Consider the following 18,681-nt stretch of genomic DNA (forward strand, 5'->3'; position numbering starts at 1 on the left):
GACAAGTAAAAATACAATTACAGTAATCCACATGTGATGAAATAAGTACATGAATAATAATTTCCAGTTCAGAGCGTAACTCAATGGGACTTAACTTGGCAATAATTTACAAGTGATTAAAAACAAGAGTGAAACAGAAGTTTGACATGTATTAAGTGAAATCAGAGCCAAAGATTACTCCTGGCTGCCTGATAGAGACGAGTGCAGATTTAGCTCATTTTGGAAAGAAGACCAAGAGGTTCTTTCACCTTAGGCCCAAATCTGGGGCTCAAACAAGAACTTTTTCTTTAAGGAAGAAACACATTGAACATTTTCGTTAAAGTCATTTCACATTTATAGAGGTGATAAACTAATGTTACTGATGTCTTGAGGTTTGGGGTATCAGCTTTTATTCTTCCCTGCAGCATAAAGTATTTTATGATCCAGGTAACAAGCTGTCAACACAGCTGTAGGTGATGCTGACTGTGCGGCTTGTTTGCAGAACAAGAAAAACAAACGGCTCAGTGATTCAATGTTTTGGTTGCTGTTTGGCTTCAGCTCTCATTCACAGCAGACAAAGAATTCAAACGATGTTTTATGTAAAAACTAAATTTAATGCAAACATTTGTATTAACACTTACTGTATATGAAAAGGTTACATCACTCAGGTGTACATTTTTTTTCTTACAAACATAATACCTGTTCAACATACGAGGTAAGACTGAAGCACCACAACTGGGCTCTATGTATAAAAAAAAATTGTCTCCTAATACAGAGAGTGTATAAGATGAGGTACAACCCAGTGTACCAATGAATATTCCCTATGCTCAGGTTTCCTGATTCAACACTAAACACACAAACATTTCTGACATCAACAAGATCGATTATTGATTCTGGACTTCATTTTCCTATGATCTCCATTTCTTGTTAGCTCATTCGGTCTTCACTGATAAGAAACTGCAGTGAAAGAGTACCCATTGTGTGTTTAAGTGCAATAACTCTGTTTGCCCACAGTCGCACGTAATCATGAAATACCAGGCCTCCAGCCGTGCTTACAGCAGGCACCTTATTCATACTACAGATATTAACAGACATTTTAGATTTTTTGCTGGCAGAATATGTTCATATATGCAAAGTGTTATGCCGTACCTTTACTAACATCACTGAACAAAATGCAAACTGCATCCCATTGTCACTGGAATGTGCACATATTAATTGGGTCATTTAGAAGTGTGTAAATGTTGTTATACCAAGTGTCTTTGACTCTGTTGAAACTGCAGCTACTAGAACACAGAACAGCTGTTCAGTCTAACTTAATTTCACTTTGATCTGCAAACTAAAGCCATTTCAACGACTCCTTTGTCCAAATCTACCAGTGATGCCTCTGAAATCAGTAAAACTTCACTGTTGCAGGAGGCAAAGTGACGGTGATAATAATAATATTGAAAATGACTCTTTCCCATGCAAATTCAAATTACTGGAGTTCATCCTGTACCAGTAAGAGTGACAAAGGTGCAGGTTGTCCTGCGTTGAGTAAACACGTACCTCACAGTCTAATTCTCCACAGTGAGTGGAAAACCTGTAGTGAGGATTTACTGAGTGCAATGTTAGGAGAGAAATTCTACCTGAAAAGAGCTAATCTGTCAAAAGATGCTGTTATTTTATTTTATTTTTTTTTCATTTTGCCCACTGAGGCAATTTTTCTTATTAAGCTTAAAAACATACAATAACATAATATATATTATAGCAGAAGTTAATAAAATGATCAGACCAATGAAGTTACAGTAGTTAAGGCTTCCTATTAGATTTGATGCTATGCACTGGGTCCAACATCGTAGAATGAATAACGTGCCTCTTCCTGTTCGCTAATAATTTCAAGTAAGGAGTATCCACATGTAAAGAGGGCAGACTTCATCAGCGGTACCACAGAGCTCTGTAACAGTGTCAAGAGTAGGGATGGGTATCGTTTAGGTTTTATCCGATACCGGTGCCAAATCGGTACTTTTGAAACGGTGCCGGTGCTCGAACGGTGCTTAAAGAATGGAGAACACAAAATTGGTCCAAAAACCTCTCATGTTCAGCTGTTTTTTATAAAAAGATAACAGCCTTTTCTGCAGCTATGGGGCATATATGGTATCACTCTTGGCTGGAAGCAGAGCTTAAACAATGGAAAAAACACAAACTTTGTCCAAAAACCTCTCATGTTCAGCTGTTTCCCTCTTTTTCTTTGGTCATTTTAGCCTTTTTGGCCAGGGTGAAGGGAGTATCTGCCATCAAACAAGAAGACAGCCGCATGTAACTACGACGCTGTTTGCTAGTTCACCTTACCTGCATTCATGTAATAACGTGGTTAGCCTACTCAACGTAAATTACACACGAACAACATTAAGCTACTCACGCAGAGAAGAACGGCTGCTGCTGCATCATCATCCGTCATCATTTCTGCTACACTGGCAGGGCTAGGGGCCAGGACTCTCCTCTTCGTGTTTTTGGGGATGTTGCTAACTCCGGGTCTGATAACAGGCACCACACCCGCAGTAGATGCGCTCGGTGTGAGGTCTCGCAGCAAGCTATCAAATACGGCGCATTTCTCGGCTTTTAAAAAAAAAAACCTCTATGCGTCGCCAGCTGTTTCATCGGATTTGAGGTGTTACCTCCTTTGACAGTATCACAGTATCAGCTTGAAGCACTTGTTGCAGGCTGCTGAGTTTGCATATTTTGCTGTGAAGTACAGCCAGACTTTTGACTGCTTCGCCTTGGGCATTTTTAATCTGTAGCTCTGCTCTAAAAGAACGTACGTACCTGGCCCCGCCTACTATCCTCGGAAACGTAAAATGATTGGCTAGAATCTAAAGTGTATCACAGCTCAGGAAAAAAAAGCACCGAAATAAAGCACTGAAATGTGCGCTGCTTTTCGGTCTGGTTACTACCGTTTACGTCAGAACACCGGTACCCATCCCTAGTCAAGAGTGGGAAAGCTGCTGTTCAGGTGGGTTTCTCCTCTCCATCCTGCTCTTCTTCACCTCTGTCATCCTTAACGATCCCTTCATCAATACTCTCCAGCCTCAGTCTCTGGCCTTCCAGATATCTGGGCCTCGGTGCGGCCCTCGCTGTGAGGAGTCCTGCTGACAGAGCTGAACTCTCCCCAAACAGGGTGAGCTTAGCATCGCTCTCTATGGCTTTCGCCAAGCAGGAGGCGAACATGTCGAGAGATTTGTGCACCTCTGCGTGGATCTGGACTGAGGATGTGTTTTCAGCTGGGGAAATCAACAGACATCAGTCAAAGCTTTGGTAAACACAAGCTACAGTAAACAATTCTCTTGCCTGGTCCCTTTTCTTTTCTTTTTTTGGTCATTTGTGTATCATGTGAAGTCTAAGGTATTTTCCCTGCTCTCTAATCTTCTGTAGAAGCGGGAAATGAATGACGGATACCTTTGGAATGCTCCACCTGGTCTTCAAAGGTGACTGAGCTCCTCCTTTTCCCGGACGGAGGCCCGTGGTGCTGCGCGAGGGAGGAGCCATCTGTGGAGAAGTTATCCAGCAGCATCACATCTGTGCCTGTGTAGGAAAATAAAGAGGATCATTGCAAGTTAACTGCAAGCAGAACTTAACAGAGATTGCAGGAAAGTTGCAGTAAAAGTCATCTTCATACCATATGGCCACAAATGTACACACAAAGGTGGATCACAAGACATTTGTTTGTGTTGAACATGACACCACTTGCCCTCCCTACAGGATCAGTTAAAAACATGAGCTGGAAAACAAAAAGGCTGCCCAACAAAGAGGTGTATGATGCAGTAAGGTTTGTAAGGCTTTCAAACTTCATCTTTACAGCTTTGTTCTCTTTTAATTTTAAACTTAACTGTAGAAAAAAATTGAGAAAAAAAAAAGTGCTGCTTTTCTTTCTAGAAACGCATAAATTCTAAATCAAAGTTAGGCGATGCAGCATGTTTTTGGCATAATTGGACAAAAAGTTCTCAATAAGCCCTCAGTATGTTCTTAAATGAAAAGGTATTTATGTAGCATTTTTTTCTAGAGCGAAAGTATTCTGAAACAAACGACCAGGCGCTGAAGGGATTTCACCCATAGGAACATGCTTTCAATTCTATTTGAAGCCAAACAGCAGTGATTCACTGTGTTTCGGTCTGCTGCAGGAAAGAGCTCTTTTAACAAACTCCACGGTCTGGTAAGTTTCTGTAGGCTGATGACTGTGTGACAATGCTGTATGTTTATGAAGAATCTCAACTGCTCGATTAGCTGTCAAATGCTGCTGGAAAAATGTAAATATTCTTAACTTTCAGAATACCTTCAGTTTTTCTGTCATCTTAAAAACTTAAGCAGATTATGGTGGCCAATCAAACACTTTTGACATTTTGACCAACCTTATAAACAGTGCATTGGTCTTTGATCAGTAGTTGTTGATCAATGGTCATGAGAATTTACATATTAATGATCATGGAACAGACCTCCCAGCCCATTGTTCCTTCAGTGGTGCTAGTTTCAATCATTATGCAAATGTACTGTTTATAAGATTGGGGTAACCTGCAGTCAGCTGAGACTGAAGAAGTCACTTGGATGAGTGACGAAACCTTTCTCCCACTGAAAAATTCTACGTCCAGATGAACAGAATCAACCTTTTGAGGGATGTTTCATTTTATTCACGAGTCTGTAGGGATAAAATACACGATAATCCTACAATCATCAAACTGCCTCAGTCTCGGGGTTGGGGATCTGTAAAGTCTACATAGAAGAGATGATAATAAGGTACACATGACAAATTGTCATTTTTTTCAGATCCTCATCTGCATCCAGGGTCTACCCAACCTTTTGACCCTTTGGCAGGTGAAATAGGCTCCAGCACCCCTGGACTAATAGACATGCATGATAATATGCAGGGTTTTTTTTTTTTTTTTTACTAAATTTAAATTTTTCATACACTTATAATTTTTCTGCAATGATTATTGAAGTTAGTCAACTCCCTATAAAAACGAATTGAAACAACAGTGTTGTGGATACAAAAGCTCACAACGCAGGCAAAAAAGAAAACAGAGGAGCTGCTGAAAGATCAGGTTCGGAAATGTATGAATTTTAATTAGATGCACTAATATCATGTCCTGTTTGTAAAAATAAATAAATAAATAAAAAATGGACACAATGGTAAGACAGCTTGTGCTACATCTACACGTACATGGGTGTTTTGGTAAATATGGCTTTTCTGTGTATTTGCCTTTCGACCACTGAAAAACTCCTGCCAGGATGAAGTTTTTCCAAAATCTTAGTTTCTGCACTTAAATGTGGACATCAGACTGTGCACCGTTTTTATTAGTACATAGTACATTTCTTCACGCTTAGGGTTATATCGCCACCTGTTGCTTTGGCATGCTCTTGGCAGCACTTGAGGATTGCTTGGAGTTTTTGATATGAAGCAATTATTTCCCCCTTTCCGTGTGCAACTTACATGAGTCCTGAGTGAAACTGAAGCCAGTGTCTCCTGTGCTGCTTCCTGGGGCCAACAGCTGTCCTCCACCCGCGAGCATGGCAGTCAGGTGTGGGGACATCCCCAAGTCTGAAAACACAAATTCTCATGAGATCATCACATCCCGCAGGAATATAAATCTAAACCAGCCTTATGCATTTACTAAAGATAAAACCAGCAACATACACACACATCTGCATGACACAGAGAGCCCCAGCTATAGTCCCACCTGTGATTCTGTTGGAGATGCTGAAGAGGCGGGACGTCCTTTGGCGCGTGGCAAACGACTCTCTGTAGTACCGATCTCCAAAGCACATCCCCAGCAGCTCCTTCCTCACAGTTTTATTCCACAGGCCATAGATGAGTGGGTGGCACACCGCGCTGCAGAAAGACAGCCACGCTACCAGAGTCTCCACCCACTGAGACACGCTGCCCTGACCCCACAAGGCCTCAGTGCCCACCACCCCAACGTATGGCCCCCAGGTCATGAGGAAGGTGCCAATCACCACTAAGATGGTGACTAAAGCCTTGCACTGACTCCCTGCGTACACGAGGCTCCGCCGACTTCCATTAGAGGAAGTCGAGGTGCTCGAGTTCTTACGCCCGTTCCTCTGGGCTCCAGTGGAGTCGTCCTGGGCCACAACAACAGTCCCACAGTGAACTTTGCGGGCTTTCATGCGGGCTACGCGGAAAATGACACCGTAACACGCCAGCATAATGAAGAAGGGTGGGAGGATGCACCAGGTGACCCAGAAGGCCGTGTAGCTCGGCTCTCTGTGCCACGACGCCACGCACGTCCACTTGAAGCAGTCGAACTCAAAGGAGGACCAGCCGAACAGAGGAGGCAGGCAGCCTACCAACGAGTGAAACCACACGTAGGCGATGACGACAACCGCCCGGTTGCCTGTGATCTTCATGGGGTAGATCATCGGGTAGAGCACGGCGTAGTACCTGTTGTGAGGAGACATGAGCACGATGAAGAAATCTGCACAACAGGAACTCAACACCGTCCTCCAGGGAGACTTTTGATCAGACTAGCACACAGGCTGCTGAGATTGGAGTCAGTGATACAAAAGCTAAAAGCTGCACTTTTCTCTCTCCCCGACAATCCTGTGAAATGTTTTCCTAAAAGCTGCAAACAGAAGAGAACAGACGGGCTTGGCAGAAGAACAAAAACAGGCTCTGTAATCTAAAATTCCCAAAGGATGCTGAGGATAATTAGGTGAGCAGTGAGAACAGCAGGAACTGTGCGCTACACAGAAAATTTACAGTAGCTCTCGGTAGCTCTGCGACACCCAACAGAATTAAAACAGTATTCAACTGCAGCGGTTTAAAAGTAGCTCCAGAAAATCTGAAAGGCAGTGCATGTGGATAAGAAGTTATTATAAGTGCTGAAACTTTAGTGTTAATCTCAAAAGTCATTCAATTGTTGATTATTGGTCTGAACATCAGATTAATCATTTCAGGCGTTTTCTAGCATTTAGGAAAACAACAGAACAGCTGCTAACAATTTCCTCGAGTCCCAAAGGTGTCTCCTAATTGCATGGTTTTCTGAACAAATAAGCCACAACCCAAAGAATTTAAATTTGCAATCAAACAAAACATGGATACATAGAGAAAACCTCACAGCCGGGGAATGTTTGATGGACAAATAATGGGGCTGGAAGGACATTTTCTGAGATGGTATTGTATGTTACTGTATATTTTTTGATTACCAAAATTAATTAACAATTCTCCCCTTCTTACAAGCAAAGCAAAATAAACTGAACTTTGTGTCTGAATAACCATTTGAGTTTGTTATTACACAAAGTACTTGCACAAAATATTGGCAAAATACGATCGAGTCTAAAAACTGGAACCAGAAAATGAAAACTAGGAAACCCCAAATATCAAAGATGTTTTTTTGTTGTTGGAATAAATAAAGTGCCTTAAAATATCTATAACTTTTTGTCTATAAATTTTGTGCAATATGTTTACTGGCTTTATTCCATGTATTTGTTTAAGCAGGCATTTAAAGTTCAAGCATTTAAGCCCATGCTCATCACCTGATCAGAGAAATCTACAGGAAAATACCACAAATTAAGTCTGTGGTTAACCTCTCTTATTTACAAGAGTGTGACGTTAGAGGGAAATGCACCAAGAGCATTTTTTAAAACTTTATTCAGCATAACATTCATCTGAGCTTGAAGTGGAAAATTGCTAACCTTCAGTTTCCTATGCTTACTGTAACTTTACTGTCTTGGTTACGTTCAGCTTCAGGACTTAAAGCAACACTAAATTTCATGCTCTAGTCCATTTGATGCCAGAATCTCCCAACATCTGGGATAAATTAATAATATAGCGATGCATTAATCAGCTAAATCTTTCTCAGAAATTAGCAGAGACCAAAAATGGGCTACAGGTTCTCCGCTGGAGGGAACCATATGTCCTAATGTCAGTGTAAGGGCTCACTTTTTAAAAGAATTCAAGTTAAATGCTTAGATTGATTATAGGGCTACAATATAATACAGTATAATCTGGCACTAACCTGTCGATAGCGATAGCTCCAAGGGTAAGCATGCTGGCAGAGCTGATGAGGAGATAGAGCAGGGCGGTGAAGTTGCACCACACCACCCCAAACATCCACTCTCTCTTTGCTGAGCTCACAGCTACAAACGGTAGCACCAGCACGGACAGCAGCAGGTTGGACAGAGTCAGGCTGAACACAAACTTGTTGCTGGGTGTGAGCAGATAAGGCCTGCGATAAAGGGTTGCCACAATCAGAAAGTTCCCGAGGCAGGCGAGCAGCGTGATGGTCACAATGGAGACTGACTCCAGGGCAGCCAGACCCTCGCCATTCCCCACTGTGGTACAGTTCCTGCTCGTGTTCATGGTGAGAAGCTGGGCCACCGGACTGGTGAAGGAATGGTGGGGGACTGCTGAGGAGAAGGCATTATTAGACAAAATAAATTGCCAAACTAAGACAAAGAAAAAAACAAAACAATATCATGAATTACAGCGAAAAACAACCCTTCAACCCTCAATCTACATTCATGCAGCTGGAACTCAACTCATGGATTTTACTATTTTCTGCAGCACAAAAACTAATAGCAAAGACCAGGGACCTGTACTATGAAGCAAGTTTGATAACATACGCAGGATATTGTTATCTGGCTTTAGTTAGCCCAACAACAGGATTCGGGCTTAGGGTAACATGAAGTAGTCAATCCAGGATTTATCAAATCTAAAGCGTTGGAAGCATCTGAGCAATCAAAAACATGCACAGGTCATTTTCAGAGGTTAAACACATAATACAGCTGCTGCAGACAAACTATCAATAGTGTTTAACGCTCTGTGAGAAAAGAATAAACGCAAAAAAACGAATTCAAACTAATCTACAGCCAAGTTCAATCCCCAAACAGATGCCCTGGTTTGACATCAAATATTTATGCTTATAGAACAAAAACAACAACAACAAGTTGCAGAATTGTTTACAGCCAACAGAGAAAACTAACATTACAGAATAAAGATGCATCTAAGACTAAATATTAATTACAGATGGTCTTTAGAGAAAGATAAAGACCTCAGATCTTCCTACTACCTACTAGCACCCTTTGTGCTAGTAGGTAGTAGATATCACTCTTCTTGGCGTGATATATTCCAGAGAACTAACTGGACAGGACGTGGTTGAGGTCTAATCTTGATCATAACCTCATCTAGAACAGGTTAGGACTGCAGCTCATCCACGGGGATATACCGCAGTAAGAAGTGAACTGCCTTCACAGTCGAGGCTAAACTCTGGAGTTACCTGGATTTGCCCAAATTTTGCTCCATGGTACAAATTTTACATATTTATAAAATATGTATGCTACATATGAATACTAAATAGTGACGGCTTTAAGTAAAGTGGTACACACACGTTTCACATTAAGGTTCAAAGTACAAAAGTAAATGTTTACAGGTGAAAAAGAATGTCAGAAATAAAACTAACAAACACTGGTTACTGTACCACCTCCCACCATACGTGTTTATGTACTAGCAATATAACTCTACTAATGTATAACAATAACTCCAGCAACAATTTACTGCAGTTTTAAAAAACTATAGAGGATTTGAACACTAGATTTCACCACGTTAAAAGACTGTTTACAGCCAGGGTAAACTTTTCACTATTAAACAGTCTTCGGTCACAGTTAAAGCCTTTCACTAGTGGAAAGCATTATCTTTGCACATTATTTCGCATCGGAAAAGCGTAATTGTTGTTAAAGCTCACAATTTTGTTTCCCTGTTAGTGTTAACCTTTTGATTTAGCGTGAATATGGAAGTAAAAAAATACAAAATAAAACTGCATCTTGCACATGTGAAGAAGGTGCAGCACGGTGAGTTAGCGGTAACGCTAACATTAGCTAAAACTACCGTTAGTTAGCCAAAACTTTCCCCCATTGTCCCCCCTGAAACTCGGCTCTTTTTTTTTTGACCTGCTTAGGCTCAGCGCTGCGGCTCCACATTTTCACTCTCGACGGGGATAAAACGTCCATCTTACTCCTCTGTTTCCACACCACAGCCCCAGAAGAGAGAGCCGAGCCAGGGAAATCCCTGAAAGCCAGTCGACATTGTTCACTTTGGTAATGTCTCTCTCCTCCGCCGACTCACAAACGGCCAGCTGCGGCTGCAATGGCGTCCTCCTCCCCATCCACCTCCCACCTCAGCTTCGACTCCCTCCCCGAGCAGTCTCCTTCCGTACGTGGGTGGTCGCTTAAGAGCATTGTCTTGCTTTCATATTGCCATTGAACCAGCTTACGTTATTTAATTTAACCGTGTGGAGTTTGTTGTGATCAAATCCTTATGACAAGTGCAGAACAACGATGAAAGTATAGTGTATTCTTTCGCGGATGCCACACGCACCGTGTGCGTTTATAGTAGTGTTTACAAAGCCATGTGAATGTGTGCGTGAGTGTTTACTTGATGACAGGCCGGCTTGTTTATGAATGAATTACTGAGCTGCATCGTTTTATCCAGCTGGACCACCCACGTAGATCATAGCTTCCCGCACTAAAACGTCACCTCCGCTTATCCAATGAAAAAACTCTGAAGGCTTCACGGCTCCATCCCATAGGGGGCGCACTCAGCCAATAACACATAACATGTTTAGTTCTGCAAGTGTAGTATATAAAGCGGTGTCATAGTGTGATTTTGTGAGTGCAGACTTTCAGCTTAAACTCACAGGGTTTTATGATAAAATATTGTGCATTTTTATACACTTCCCCATTTTCAGAGGCTTAAAAGTAATTGAACAATTGACTGAAGTGGCTTCAAGTGAGGCCCTTGGTCACAAAATACATTTTATTAAATAGTATCTCTGTATCATTGGTGTATTGCAAATTCCAGATATGCACTAAACATTTACAAAATCAGTGGGGGTATTTTATTTATGGATTAACCTCTAGTTCTTCATCGTCACTGAAGTTTTAAGGCAGCTGTGGTGACACATCACACAAGAGTGAAATAAGAACTGTGAGCAATAAGCGAGTCCTGGGAATTCCTGGGTTCTCTGCACTTTGACACACAGACCTACTACACATAAACAGAAGCACACCACAGCCCCACGCTCCCACATGGCAGCTCTATCCTGAAGTTACAATATGACAGCATTGCAAAAGTCTTCTTTGAAGTCATCCCATGCCACAGAAAAGCTTAGTCCCTCTTAATAACTGATGTTAAAACTTCAGCATGGGGATCTGTGGCGTGTAGTCGGTCAGAAGAGAAACAATGAGGCCCTGAAAGACAGAAGACAGTTGTGATGGTCAGTTGAAAGAAAATTAAACTGGAGTTAAAAGGGGATTAAAACAAACTCAAACAGCACATTGTGCGTTAACATTTCAGCCCACCATGATGGTCCATTTTCTATTCTCTGCCTCCGAAAAAACGAGAGAACGGGATGAGTAGAACACCTGATCATCCACCTCCTCCATTTTCCGAGGGAGACAGTGCAGGAAGGTCCAGTCTGACTTGGCCACACTTCCTGTCTGTAACAGAAGGGCATCAAACCACGGGTAAGTGTTATCGTCCATGGAGTGTAAGGATTTTCAGGGATGTGACTTAGACTTTCCTTCCCTTCCTTGAACTTGTTTTCTTAATATGAAAGTATCTAACTGTGTATACTACAGGGAGTGCAGAATTATTAGGCAAATGAGTATTTTGTCCACATCATCCTCTTCATGCATGTTGTCTTACTCCAAGCTGTATAGGCTCGAAAGCCTACTACCAATTAAGCATATTAGGTGATGTGCATCTCTGTAATGAGAAGGGGTGTGGTCTAATGACATCAACACCCTATATCAGGTGTGCATAATTATTAGGCAACGTCCTTTCCTTTGGCAAAATGGGTCAAAAGAAGGACTTGACAGGCTCAGAAAAGTCAAAAATAGTGAGATATCTTGCAGAGGGATGCAGCAGTCTCAAAATTGCAAAGCTTCTGAAGCGTGATCATCGAACAATCAAGCGTTTCATTCAAAATAGTCAACAGGGTCGCAAGAAGCGTGTGGAAAAACCAAGGTGCAAAATAACTGCCCATGAACTGAGAAAAGTCAAGCGTGCAGCTGCCAAGATGCCACCAGTTTGGCCATATTTCAGAGCTGCAACATCACTGGAGTGCCCAAAAGCACAAGGTGTGCAATACTCAGAGACGTGGCCAAGGTAAGAAAGGCTGAAAGACGACCACCACTGAACAAGACACACAAGCTGAAACGTCAAGACTGGGCCAAGAAATATCTCAAGACTGGTTTTTCTAAGGTTTTATGGACTGATGAAATGAGAGTGAGTCTTGATGGGCCAGATGGATGGGCCCGTGGCTGGATTGGTAAAGGCAGAGAGCTCCAGTCCGACTCAGACGCCAGCAAGGTGGAGGTGGAGTACTGGTTTGGGCTGGTATCATCAAAGATGAGCTTGTGGGGCCTTTTCGGGTTGAGGATGGAGTCAAGCTCAACTCCCAGTCCTACTGCCAGTTTCTGGAAGACACCTTCTTCAAGCAGTGGTACAGGAAGAAGTCTGCATCCTTCAAGAAAAACATGATTTTCATGCAGGACAATGCTCCATCACACGCGTCCAAGTACTCCACAGCGTGGCTGGCAAGAAAGGGTATAAAAGAAGAAAAACTAATGACATGGCCTCCTTGTTCACCTGATCTGAACCCCATTGAGAACCTGTGGTCCATCATCAAATGTGAGATTTACAAGGAGGGAAAACAGTACACCTCTCTGAACAGTGTCTGGGAGGCTGTGGTTGCTGCTGCACGCAATGTTGATGGTGAACAGATCAAAACACTGACAGAATCCATGGATGGCAGGCTTTTGCAAAGAAAGGTGTCTATATTGGTCGCTGATTTGTTTTTGTATGTCAGAAATGTATATTTGTGAATGTGGAGATGTTATATTGGTTTCACTGGTAAAAATCAATAATTGAAATGGGTATATATTTGTTTTTTGTTAAGTTGCCTAATAATTATGCACATTAATAGTCACCTGCACACACAGATATCCCCCTAAAATAGCTAAAACTAAAAACAAACTAAAAACTACTTACAAAAACATTCAGCTTTGATATTAATGAGTTTTTTGGGTTCATTGAGAACATGGTTGTTGTTCAATAATAAAATTATTCCTCAAAAATACAACTTGCCTAATAATTCTGCACTCCCTGTATACGCAGAAAAACTAAACTAAAACCATTTAAAACCAGTTTCAATAGGTGGTGACATGATGCATAAAAACAAAACTTTCTCAAAAACCATTTTTATACAGTTTTCTTGTCTTTATCTAAAAAAAACAACAACAATACTTTTCCGTGATTTGTTATATATTCATGTATCATTAATACACATATACACACCCAAACATATAGCAAATAAATGATTTTTATCTGAAAAATATTAGTGTTTAAAAACAGGTAAAAAGGTGAGAGTAACTACTTGGCTGAAAGTAATGTCCTTCTTTACCTGCATAGAAATCTGGTATCCATGGAAGTCTTTTAGCCTCTTTTTCTTCTCCTCTTCCTGTCCCATACTGACCCAGGTGTCAGTGACCAAGACATTGCTGTCACGGGCAGCCTCCATGGGGTCAGAGGTCAGAATCAACTGAGTACCATGCTGAGACAGAATATAATATTATTTATTAACATTAACCTTGGCAGAATACTTGAAACTAGAAGACATTAATGGCAGGTTTTAGAGGACCTCACCTGTTTGGCGAGCCTGTGTGCCTCTTCAGTAACGCCCTTGTCTGGCTTGTACCCCTGAACACAAAGATATGACTTTATCTTACTGACACAAGAAGTGCGCAGATAAGAAGCTCAAGGCTGACTGCCTGCCTTTAACCTCAAACTACACAAAAACACATAAGATACAAAGACCAGAGTAACAAAGAGATCACATGCATCCAATAGCGCAATAAGAAACCAACCTTCGGTGTAGCAACCTTAAGATGAACTCCGAGTTTGGCTGCAGTCATCATGAAGGAGTGGAGAACATTGTTGCCATCTCCAATCCAGCTCACCGTTAGACCATTAAGGGATCCGTAATGCTCCTGGATTTAAAGAAAACAGGTACTGCATGGTTATCAACTAGTGCATTAAAATTGCAGAATACCACAGGGTAAGAGTACCTGTAAGGTGAGGAAGTCAGCCAGAATCTGGATTGGGTGATACAGATCTGACAGTCCGTTAATGATGGGGATTGAAGCCTCCCTATCTAGCTCCTCCAGCGTCGAGTGCTTGTAAACACGAGCCAAGACAACATCACAGAATCCAGAGAGGACCCTGTTGTGAAAGATCAGACATGCACAAGGACTTTGTGGTTTATATACTGAGCCAGGAGGGAAATCTTGTTGAGAAAAACTGCGTTTCTTCTTCAGCAATTACATACAACAATGAAAATCATGAGGAGACTGCTATAGAAAAGGTTAAAGCCTGCAGCTGCTTTTATTTCCCTGAGATAAACCAACAGCTCACCTGGCTGTATCTGTGCAGCTCTCATTCACTCCCAGGTGGATGTCCTGTGAGGTAAGGAAACAGGGGTGTCCACCCAGCAGAGAAAATCCTGGAGTTACAAGATTAAGGTACTTTTAGTTTCCCTAAAAGTCAACTAGTGCTTTAAAAAGTGTACTTAAAGTAAATGTGCAGGCAGGAATATATAGAGGAGTGCACACTAAGGGGAGTGTGGGGGTGGTGGAGAGGGGAAATGAGGAGTGCTGATCAGTGTTTTGGTGGGGGTTTGTACTGAAAGTCGCCTTTCAGCAGTTCTTTTGTGACTACATTAACAATGACTGCACTGAATGGCATTAGCCGGGCTCCTGCACAAGGATAGTTTTTTAATTTATGTAATTATTGGCTTAATGACCTTCCATGCAGTAAGATACCACTGTTAAAACCATTGTACTTTTAATCCCTATAGGTAAAGCTACATTAACATGTTTTCATCAGTGAAATAAAGCAAGCATTCATTCATACATGTCATCTATGTAAACAAAGACTGACTTTGGCCTGATGTGACAAGACCATATTACTCACTGTAGGGTGTAACTGTATGGATCTATGCCAATATTAAATCAAGAATGATTCAGTTAATACATATAAATAATAAAAAAGCTGACTAACAAATAAAAAGCTACAAAGCAAATATTGGGATGTATAATTGAAACAGTAATTATGGAAAAACTTCAACTTTCTGCCTCTGAAAAAATAAAACAAATAAAAATTTTGGGTTATTATCAAAAGATTGTGTAACTTATTAATTTCGCATCTTGACATAGTTAACTAAAAACTTCTAAATTGAACGAAATAACTTGAAATTTTTAAATTAAGGTTAAGAAAATTCCAAGTTTCGTTACGGTCGTCATGAAGGTGTGCAGTTATGGATAACAACAATGTTTTTGTGTGTGTTTTGTTGTTGTTTTTCCAATGGGAGAAAGCATCCATTATATGCATAAAGAAACACACAGCAAATTTCAGAATCACTTTCATTGCTCAATTTATACACAATAACAACCTAAATTTGTGACTTACAGAAAAAAATGTTGTTTTTTTCAGTGGTGGAAGCAAGTTTCCATTAATTTAACATAATATTAAATAAAAAAGAATGACTATTAGGAAAAAAAAAACCCCTGAAATATATGAGTAACCAAACACATGAAAAATATAAAGATACACAAGCAAAACAAAATGAAGACTGAATCTGATTGAGATGCTGTGGCGTGACCGTATAAAGGCGGCTCATGCTCAAAAACCCTCTAATGTGGCAGAATTACAACAATTCTGCAAAGATCAGCGGCTGAAATTCCTCCACGGTGCAGTGAAAGACTCATTGCCAGTTATCGCAAACACCTAATTTAAGTTGTTGCTACTAAAAGTGGCCCAACCAGTTATTAGGTTTTATTGGGCAATAATTTTTCATACAGGGTCATGTAGGTTTGGATTTTTTCCTCTTAACAAACACCTTTATTTAGAAATTGCATTTTGCGTTTACTTGCGTTATCTTTGTCTAATATTTAAATTTGTTTGATGAGCTGAAAATTTTAAATGTGACAAACAAAAAAATAGGAAATCAGAATAGGGGGACAAAAGCCTTTCCACACCACTACATATAGCAATGAAATATCTTGCCTCTGTCAAATCCCATACCCTGAGCCACGTCATGCATATGTTTGCATAGAAAAACTGACACCTGTTTCTGTGGACATTCTTGTTCTGGTGCTCCTCTTCTCAAATATCATTGCAATCGACTTTCCTTGTAGAAGAGGCAAATACTGAAATAGAAATGACTCTTAATTACACATCCAGAGACCACAGAGTACACCAACTATAAGTACTGAAGTTTTGCAATTAAAGTTAAATACCTGTTTTTCGTGCTTGATCCGATGCTTGAGGTCTCCGGAGACCCACAGCAGCTTCTTGATTTCATCTGAGCTGAAATCCTTCAGAGTCAGACAGCTGCGACCTTTTAAATTCACCGAGCCGAGGCAGGCGGCTCCGGCGCTGGAAAAGCAACAAATATATTTTATCTTTTATCACCCGCACCCTACTTTCACAGCTCTTCTTCCACATTCGGATTTATCTTACCCAAACGCTCGTGCTGAACAGCTGTGCAGAGATTGGAAATATCTGGAAAGCGGGCTTTTTGCAGCAGACAGCCTCAGAGGCATGGTGGCTCACGGTAAGTGCAGCGGGAGCGCAATGCTATGTGGATATTTCATCAGAGAGGAACAACTTCTGTATGCCTCCTGTGTTTCAGGTGTCCTGCTAAAAGTAGTTACCCCCGGCAAAAACTGTTTCCCAATCTACGAGAGCGCGCAAAGGAGGAGGAGCCACTTGCCCAGCTTCGTTTCTGTACGCTACTTGTCACTGATCTGCAATCCGCGCAATAAAGCGTAAACCTGGAAAACAAACAACAGACTCGATTCGTGAATGGATTTTAATACTAACTTCGTGACATTGTAATGTGCCGTGCGGAAGACTATTGAAGTAAGTGCTTCCCAGTATCTGCTGGGAATAGTTTGTCCAAACAAAGACGTTGATACTATGGTTTACATTTCTGTAATGCACATTAGCGGTGCTATCACGAAGGAGTTTATTTGCAAAATAAATCAGAGTATAACCAATAACCCCAGTAACTCTGGAGAGGATTTCTTCCTCCCAGCAAAGGTTATAGAGGGGTACAGATTTTATCAGGCTGTGTGGCAGCGTCTGCCAAAATGTGTGTCCTCTCCATCAATAATAAACGTTAGCAGTTTTTCTTTGACAATAAATAATTTAAATTAAAAAAAAAAACATATAAATATACACGTCTTTGTCAGTAACAGGGCTTTTCAAAAATTTGCAAGTCAGTTTTGGGCAACCTTTCGTAGGCCTATTCGACTCCAACATTGACACATTTTTCCAAAATCTTAGGTCACGTGGGTTTCCTCGTTAATTATTCAAATTAGTTCACGTTGTGAAAACCCGAGTTCCTCTGAGCTAACGAGAAGATAACAATTTATTTTATAACCAACACCACAAGAGGATGGAACCAGACGAGTACAAGAGTTTGGTTGCAAATAAACTAAAAGGCGAGTATCCAGCGCTTTTCACGAAAAAAGAGAAATTTCTTCTCCGAAGAAAAGCTGCTATTTACGACATTGAAGGTAATAACAGCAACTTCGTAGCGTTTATAAACCTCATCAATACATATATTAACACACACACACACACACACAATGGCAAAATGTGTAGTCTTAATTAGTCTTAATTAGCTTGACCTTTCTTTGACCTAAACAAAAACAAGAGAAGCCATTTCAAAGCGTTTCTACTGGCCAGGGATGTCATTGGACGTCAATAATTGGGTGGGTACTCAAAAGAAACTCTGTAATTCTACTACAGCTAACTTATTTTAAGATGAACACAGCAATGTTTCTGTATCTCTCAAATTAATTTACTGTTGTGTTTCTTACTGAATTGCTTTTGTTTTTGATTAGGTTTCCCAGTGTGCAGTTTGTCAGGCAAGTGCTGCAACAATTAATTAATGTAACTATGTTTTTCTTTTTAAGGTTTCTCAGCCATTTTAATTGGTTGGGATGGACATTATTGGGAAACCTACTGAAACCAACAGCGGACATCAGTATATTTGTGTTTTTATTGACTATTTCACAAAATGGCCACAAGCACACCCTTTGAGGTCGAAATCAGCCAAGGATGTGACAAACTGTCTCATAGAATTTCCTTCATTTCTGCCTTTATGTGTGGATGGGATTATTTTTTTAAAACGAAAACGGAAAATCTCCGTTTTCAAAAACACCCGTGTACGTGTGGACGTAGCCTCAGTCTCTGACTGGAAGCACTAATTCGTCATTCGGCTTTTGTCAGACTAAAGTAACTGTTAAAACTGTTTGAAAAGCTCAGCTATACAACAAGGAGAGATTGAGAATTTCCTTTTAGTTCTCAGTTTATTTGATATTGACAAAAGTTAGTTTTGTCTGTTCTTCTGTAAAACAAACTAAGATTTATTTTTAGAATTAATACTTTGTTTCTAAGTGGAATTGACAATTTAGTCTGTTTCGTTTGTTCTATTTTGAAACTTAAACGCTTTAGCGGCTGCCTTTTGTGTAGTTTGCAATATTTGCCTTTATTTATCTGAAAAAGTCTCATGTTCCTTAAGTACATCTACCCTGTTGAACTTATTATGGGAAATAAATATTTAAATCAAAACAAGCTGCTGATTATTT

At 40.6% G+C, this 18,681-nt stretch overlaps 2 protein-coding genes across 3 annotated transcripts; both read right to left on the reverse strand.

Moving 5' to 3' along the window:
- Window positions 1-1,209: 1,209 nt before the first annotated feature.
- On the reverse strand, window positions 1,210-10,224 carry gpr161b (G protein-coupled receptor 161b). 2 transcript variants are annotated; one of them, XM_085383514.1, is made up of 6 exons: window positions 9,913-10,224; window positions 7,983-8,373; window positions 5,685-6,406; window positions 5,438-5,545; window positions 3,412-3,537; window positions 1,210-3,236 (listed from the first exon to the last, which is right to left on the reverse strand). In XM_085383514.1, exons 2-6 carry the CDS (start codon window positions 8,324-8,326, stop codon window positions 2,965-2,967), a joined length of 1,572 nt encoding a protein of 523 aa, XP_085239640.1. In that variant the 5' UTR covers window positions 8,327-8,373; window positions 9,913-10,224; the 3' UTR covers window positions 1,210-2,964. The 2 variants fall into 2 exon arrangements, with proteins under 2 accessions (XP_085239640.1, XP_085239639.1); XM_085383513.1 differs by having other exon boundaries at window positions 7,983-8,370; window positions 9,913-10,210.
- Window positions 10,225-10,740: 516 nt separating this feature from the next.
- On the reverse strand, window positions 10,741-16,755 carry otc (ornithine transcarbamylase). Its single transcript, XM_085385179.1, has 10 exons — window positions 16,544-16,755; window positions 16,321-16,459; window positions 16,149-16,230; window positions 14,438-14,525; window positions 14,092-14,245; window positions 13,891-14,013; window positions 13,670-13,723; window positions 13,428-13,577; window positions 11,323-11,460; window positions 10,741-11,211 (listed from the first exon to the last, which is right to left on the reverse strand). The coding sequence occupies exons 1-10, from the start codon at window positions 16,624-16,626 to the stop codon at window positions 11,152-11,154; spliced, it is 1,071 nt and encodes a 356-aa protein (XP_085241305.1). The 5' UTR covers window positions 16,627-16,755; the 3' UTR covers window positions 10,741-11,151.
- Window positions 16,756-18,681: the final 1,926 nt, after the last annotated feature.

This window comes from Rhamphochromis longiceps, linkage group LG16, assembly GCF_057381845.1.
Source record: "Rhamphochromis longiceps isolate RC_006_pf linkage group LG16, R_longiceps_female_GT1.1, whole genome shotgun sequence".
In the NCBI taxonomy this organism is placed as follows: domain Eukaryota; kingdom Metazoa; phylum Chordata; class Actinopteri; order Cichliformes; family Cichlidae; genus Rhamphochromis; species Rhamphochromis longiceps.

What these genes read in the sequence shown, in the direction of transcription:
- gpr161b (XM_085383514.1), bottom strand. Translation starts at nt 8,326, where the DNA reads ATGAACACGAGCAGGAACTGTACCACAGTGGGGAATGGCGAGGGTCTG. An exon ending in GGAGCTATCGCTATCGACAG is followed by an intron (nt 6,407 to 7,982) that starts GTTAGTGCCAGA and finishes TCCTCACAACAG; the next exon opens with GTACTACGCCGTGCTCTACC. An exon ending in CAGTTTCACTCAGGACTCAT is followed by an intron (nt 3,538 to 5,437) that starts GTAAGTTGCACA and finishes TTTCCTACACAG; the next exon opens with GCACAGATGTGATGCTGCTG.
- otc (XM_085385179.1), bottom strand. Translation starts at nt 16,626, where the DNA reads ATGCCTCTGAGGCTGTCTGCTGCAAAAAGCCCGCTTTCCAGATATTTC. An exon ending in TGTTCAGCACGAGCGTTTGG is followed by an intron (nt 16,460 to 16,543) that starts GTAAGATAAATC and finishes TTGCTTTTCCAG; the next exon opens with CGCCGGAGCCGCCTGCCTCG. An exon ending in CACACAGGCTCGCCAAACAG is followed by an intron (nt 13,578 to 13,669) that starts GTGAGGTCCTCT and finishes ATTCTGTCTCAG; the next exon opens with CATGGTACTCAGTTGATTCT.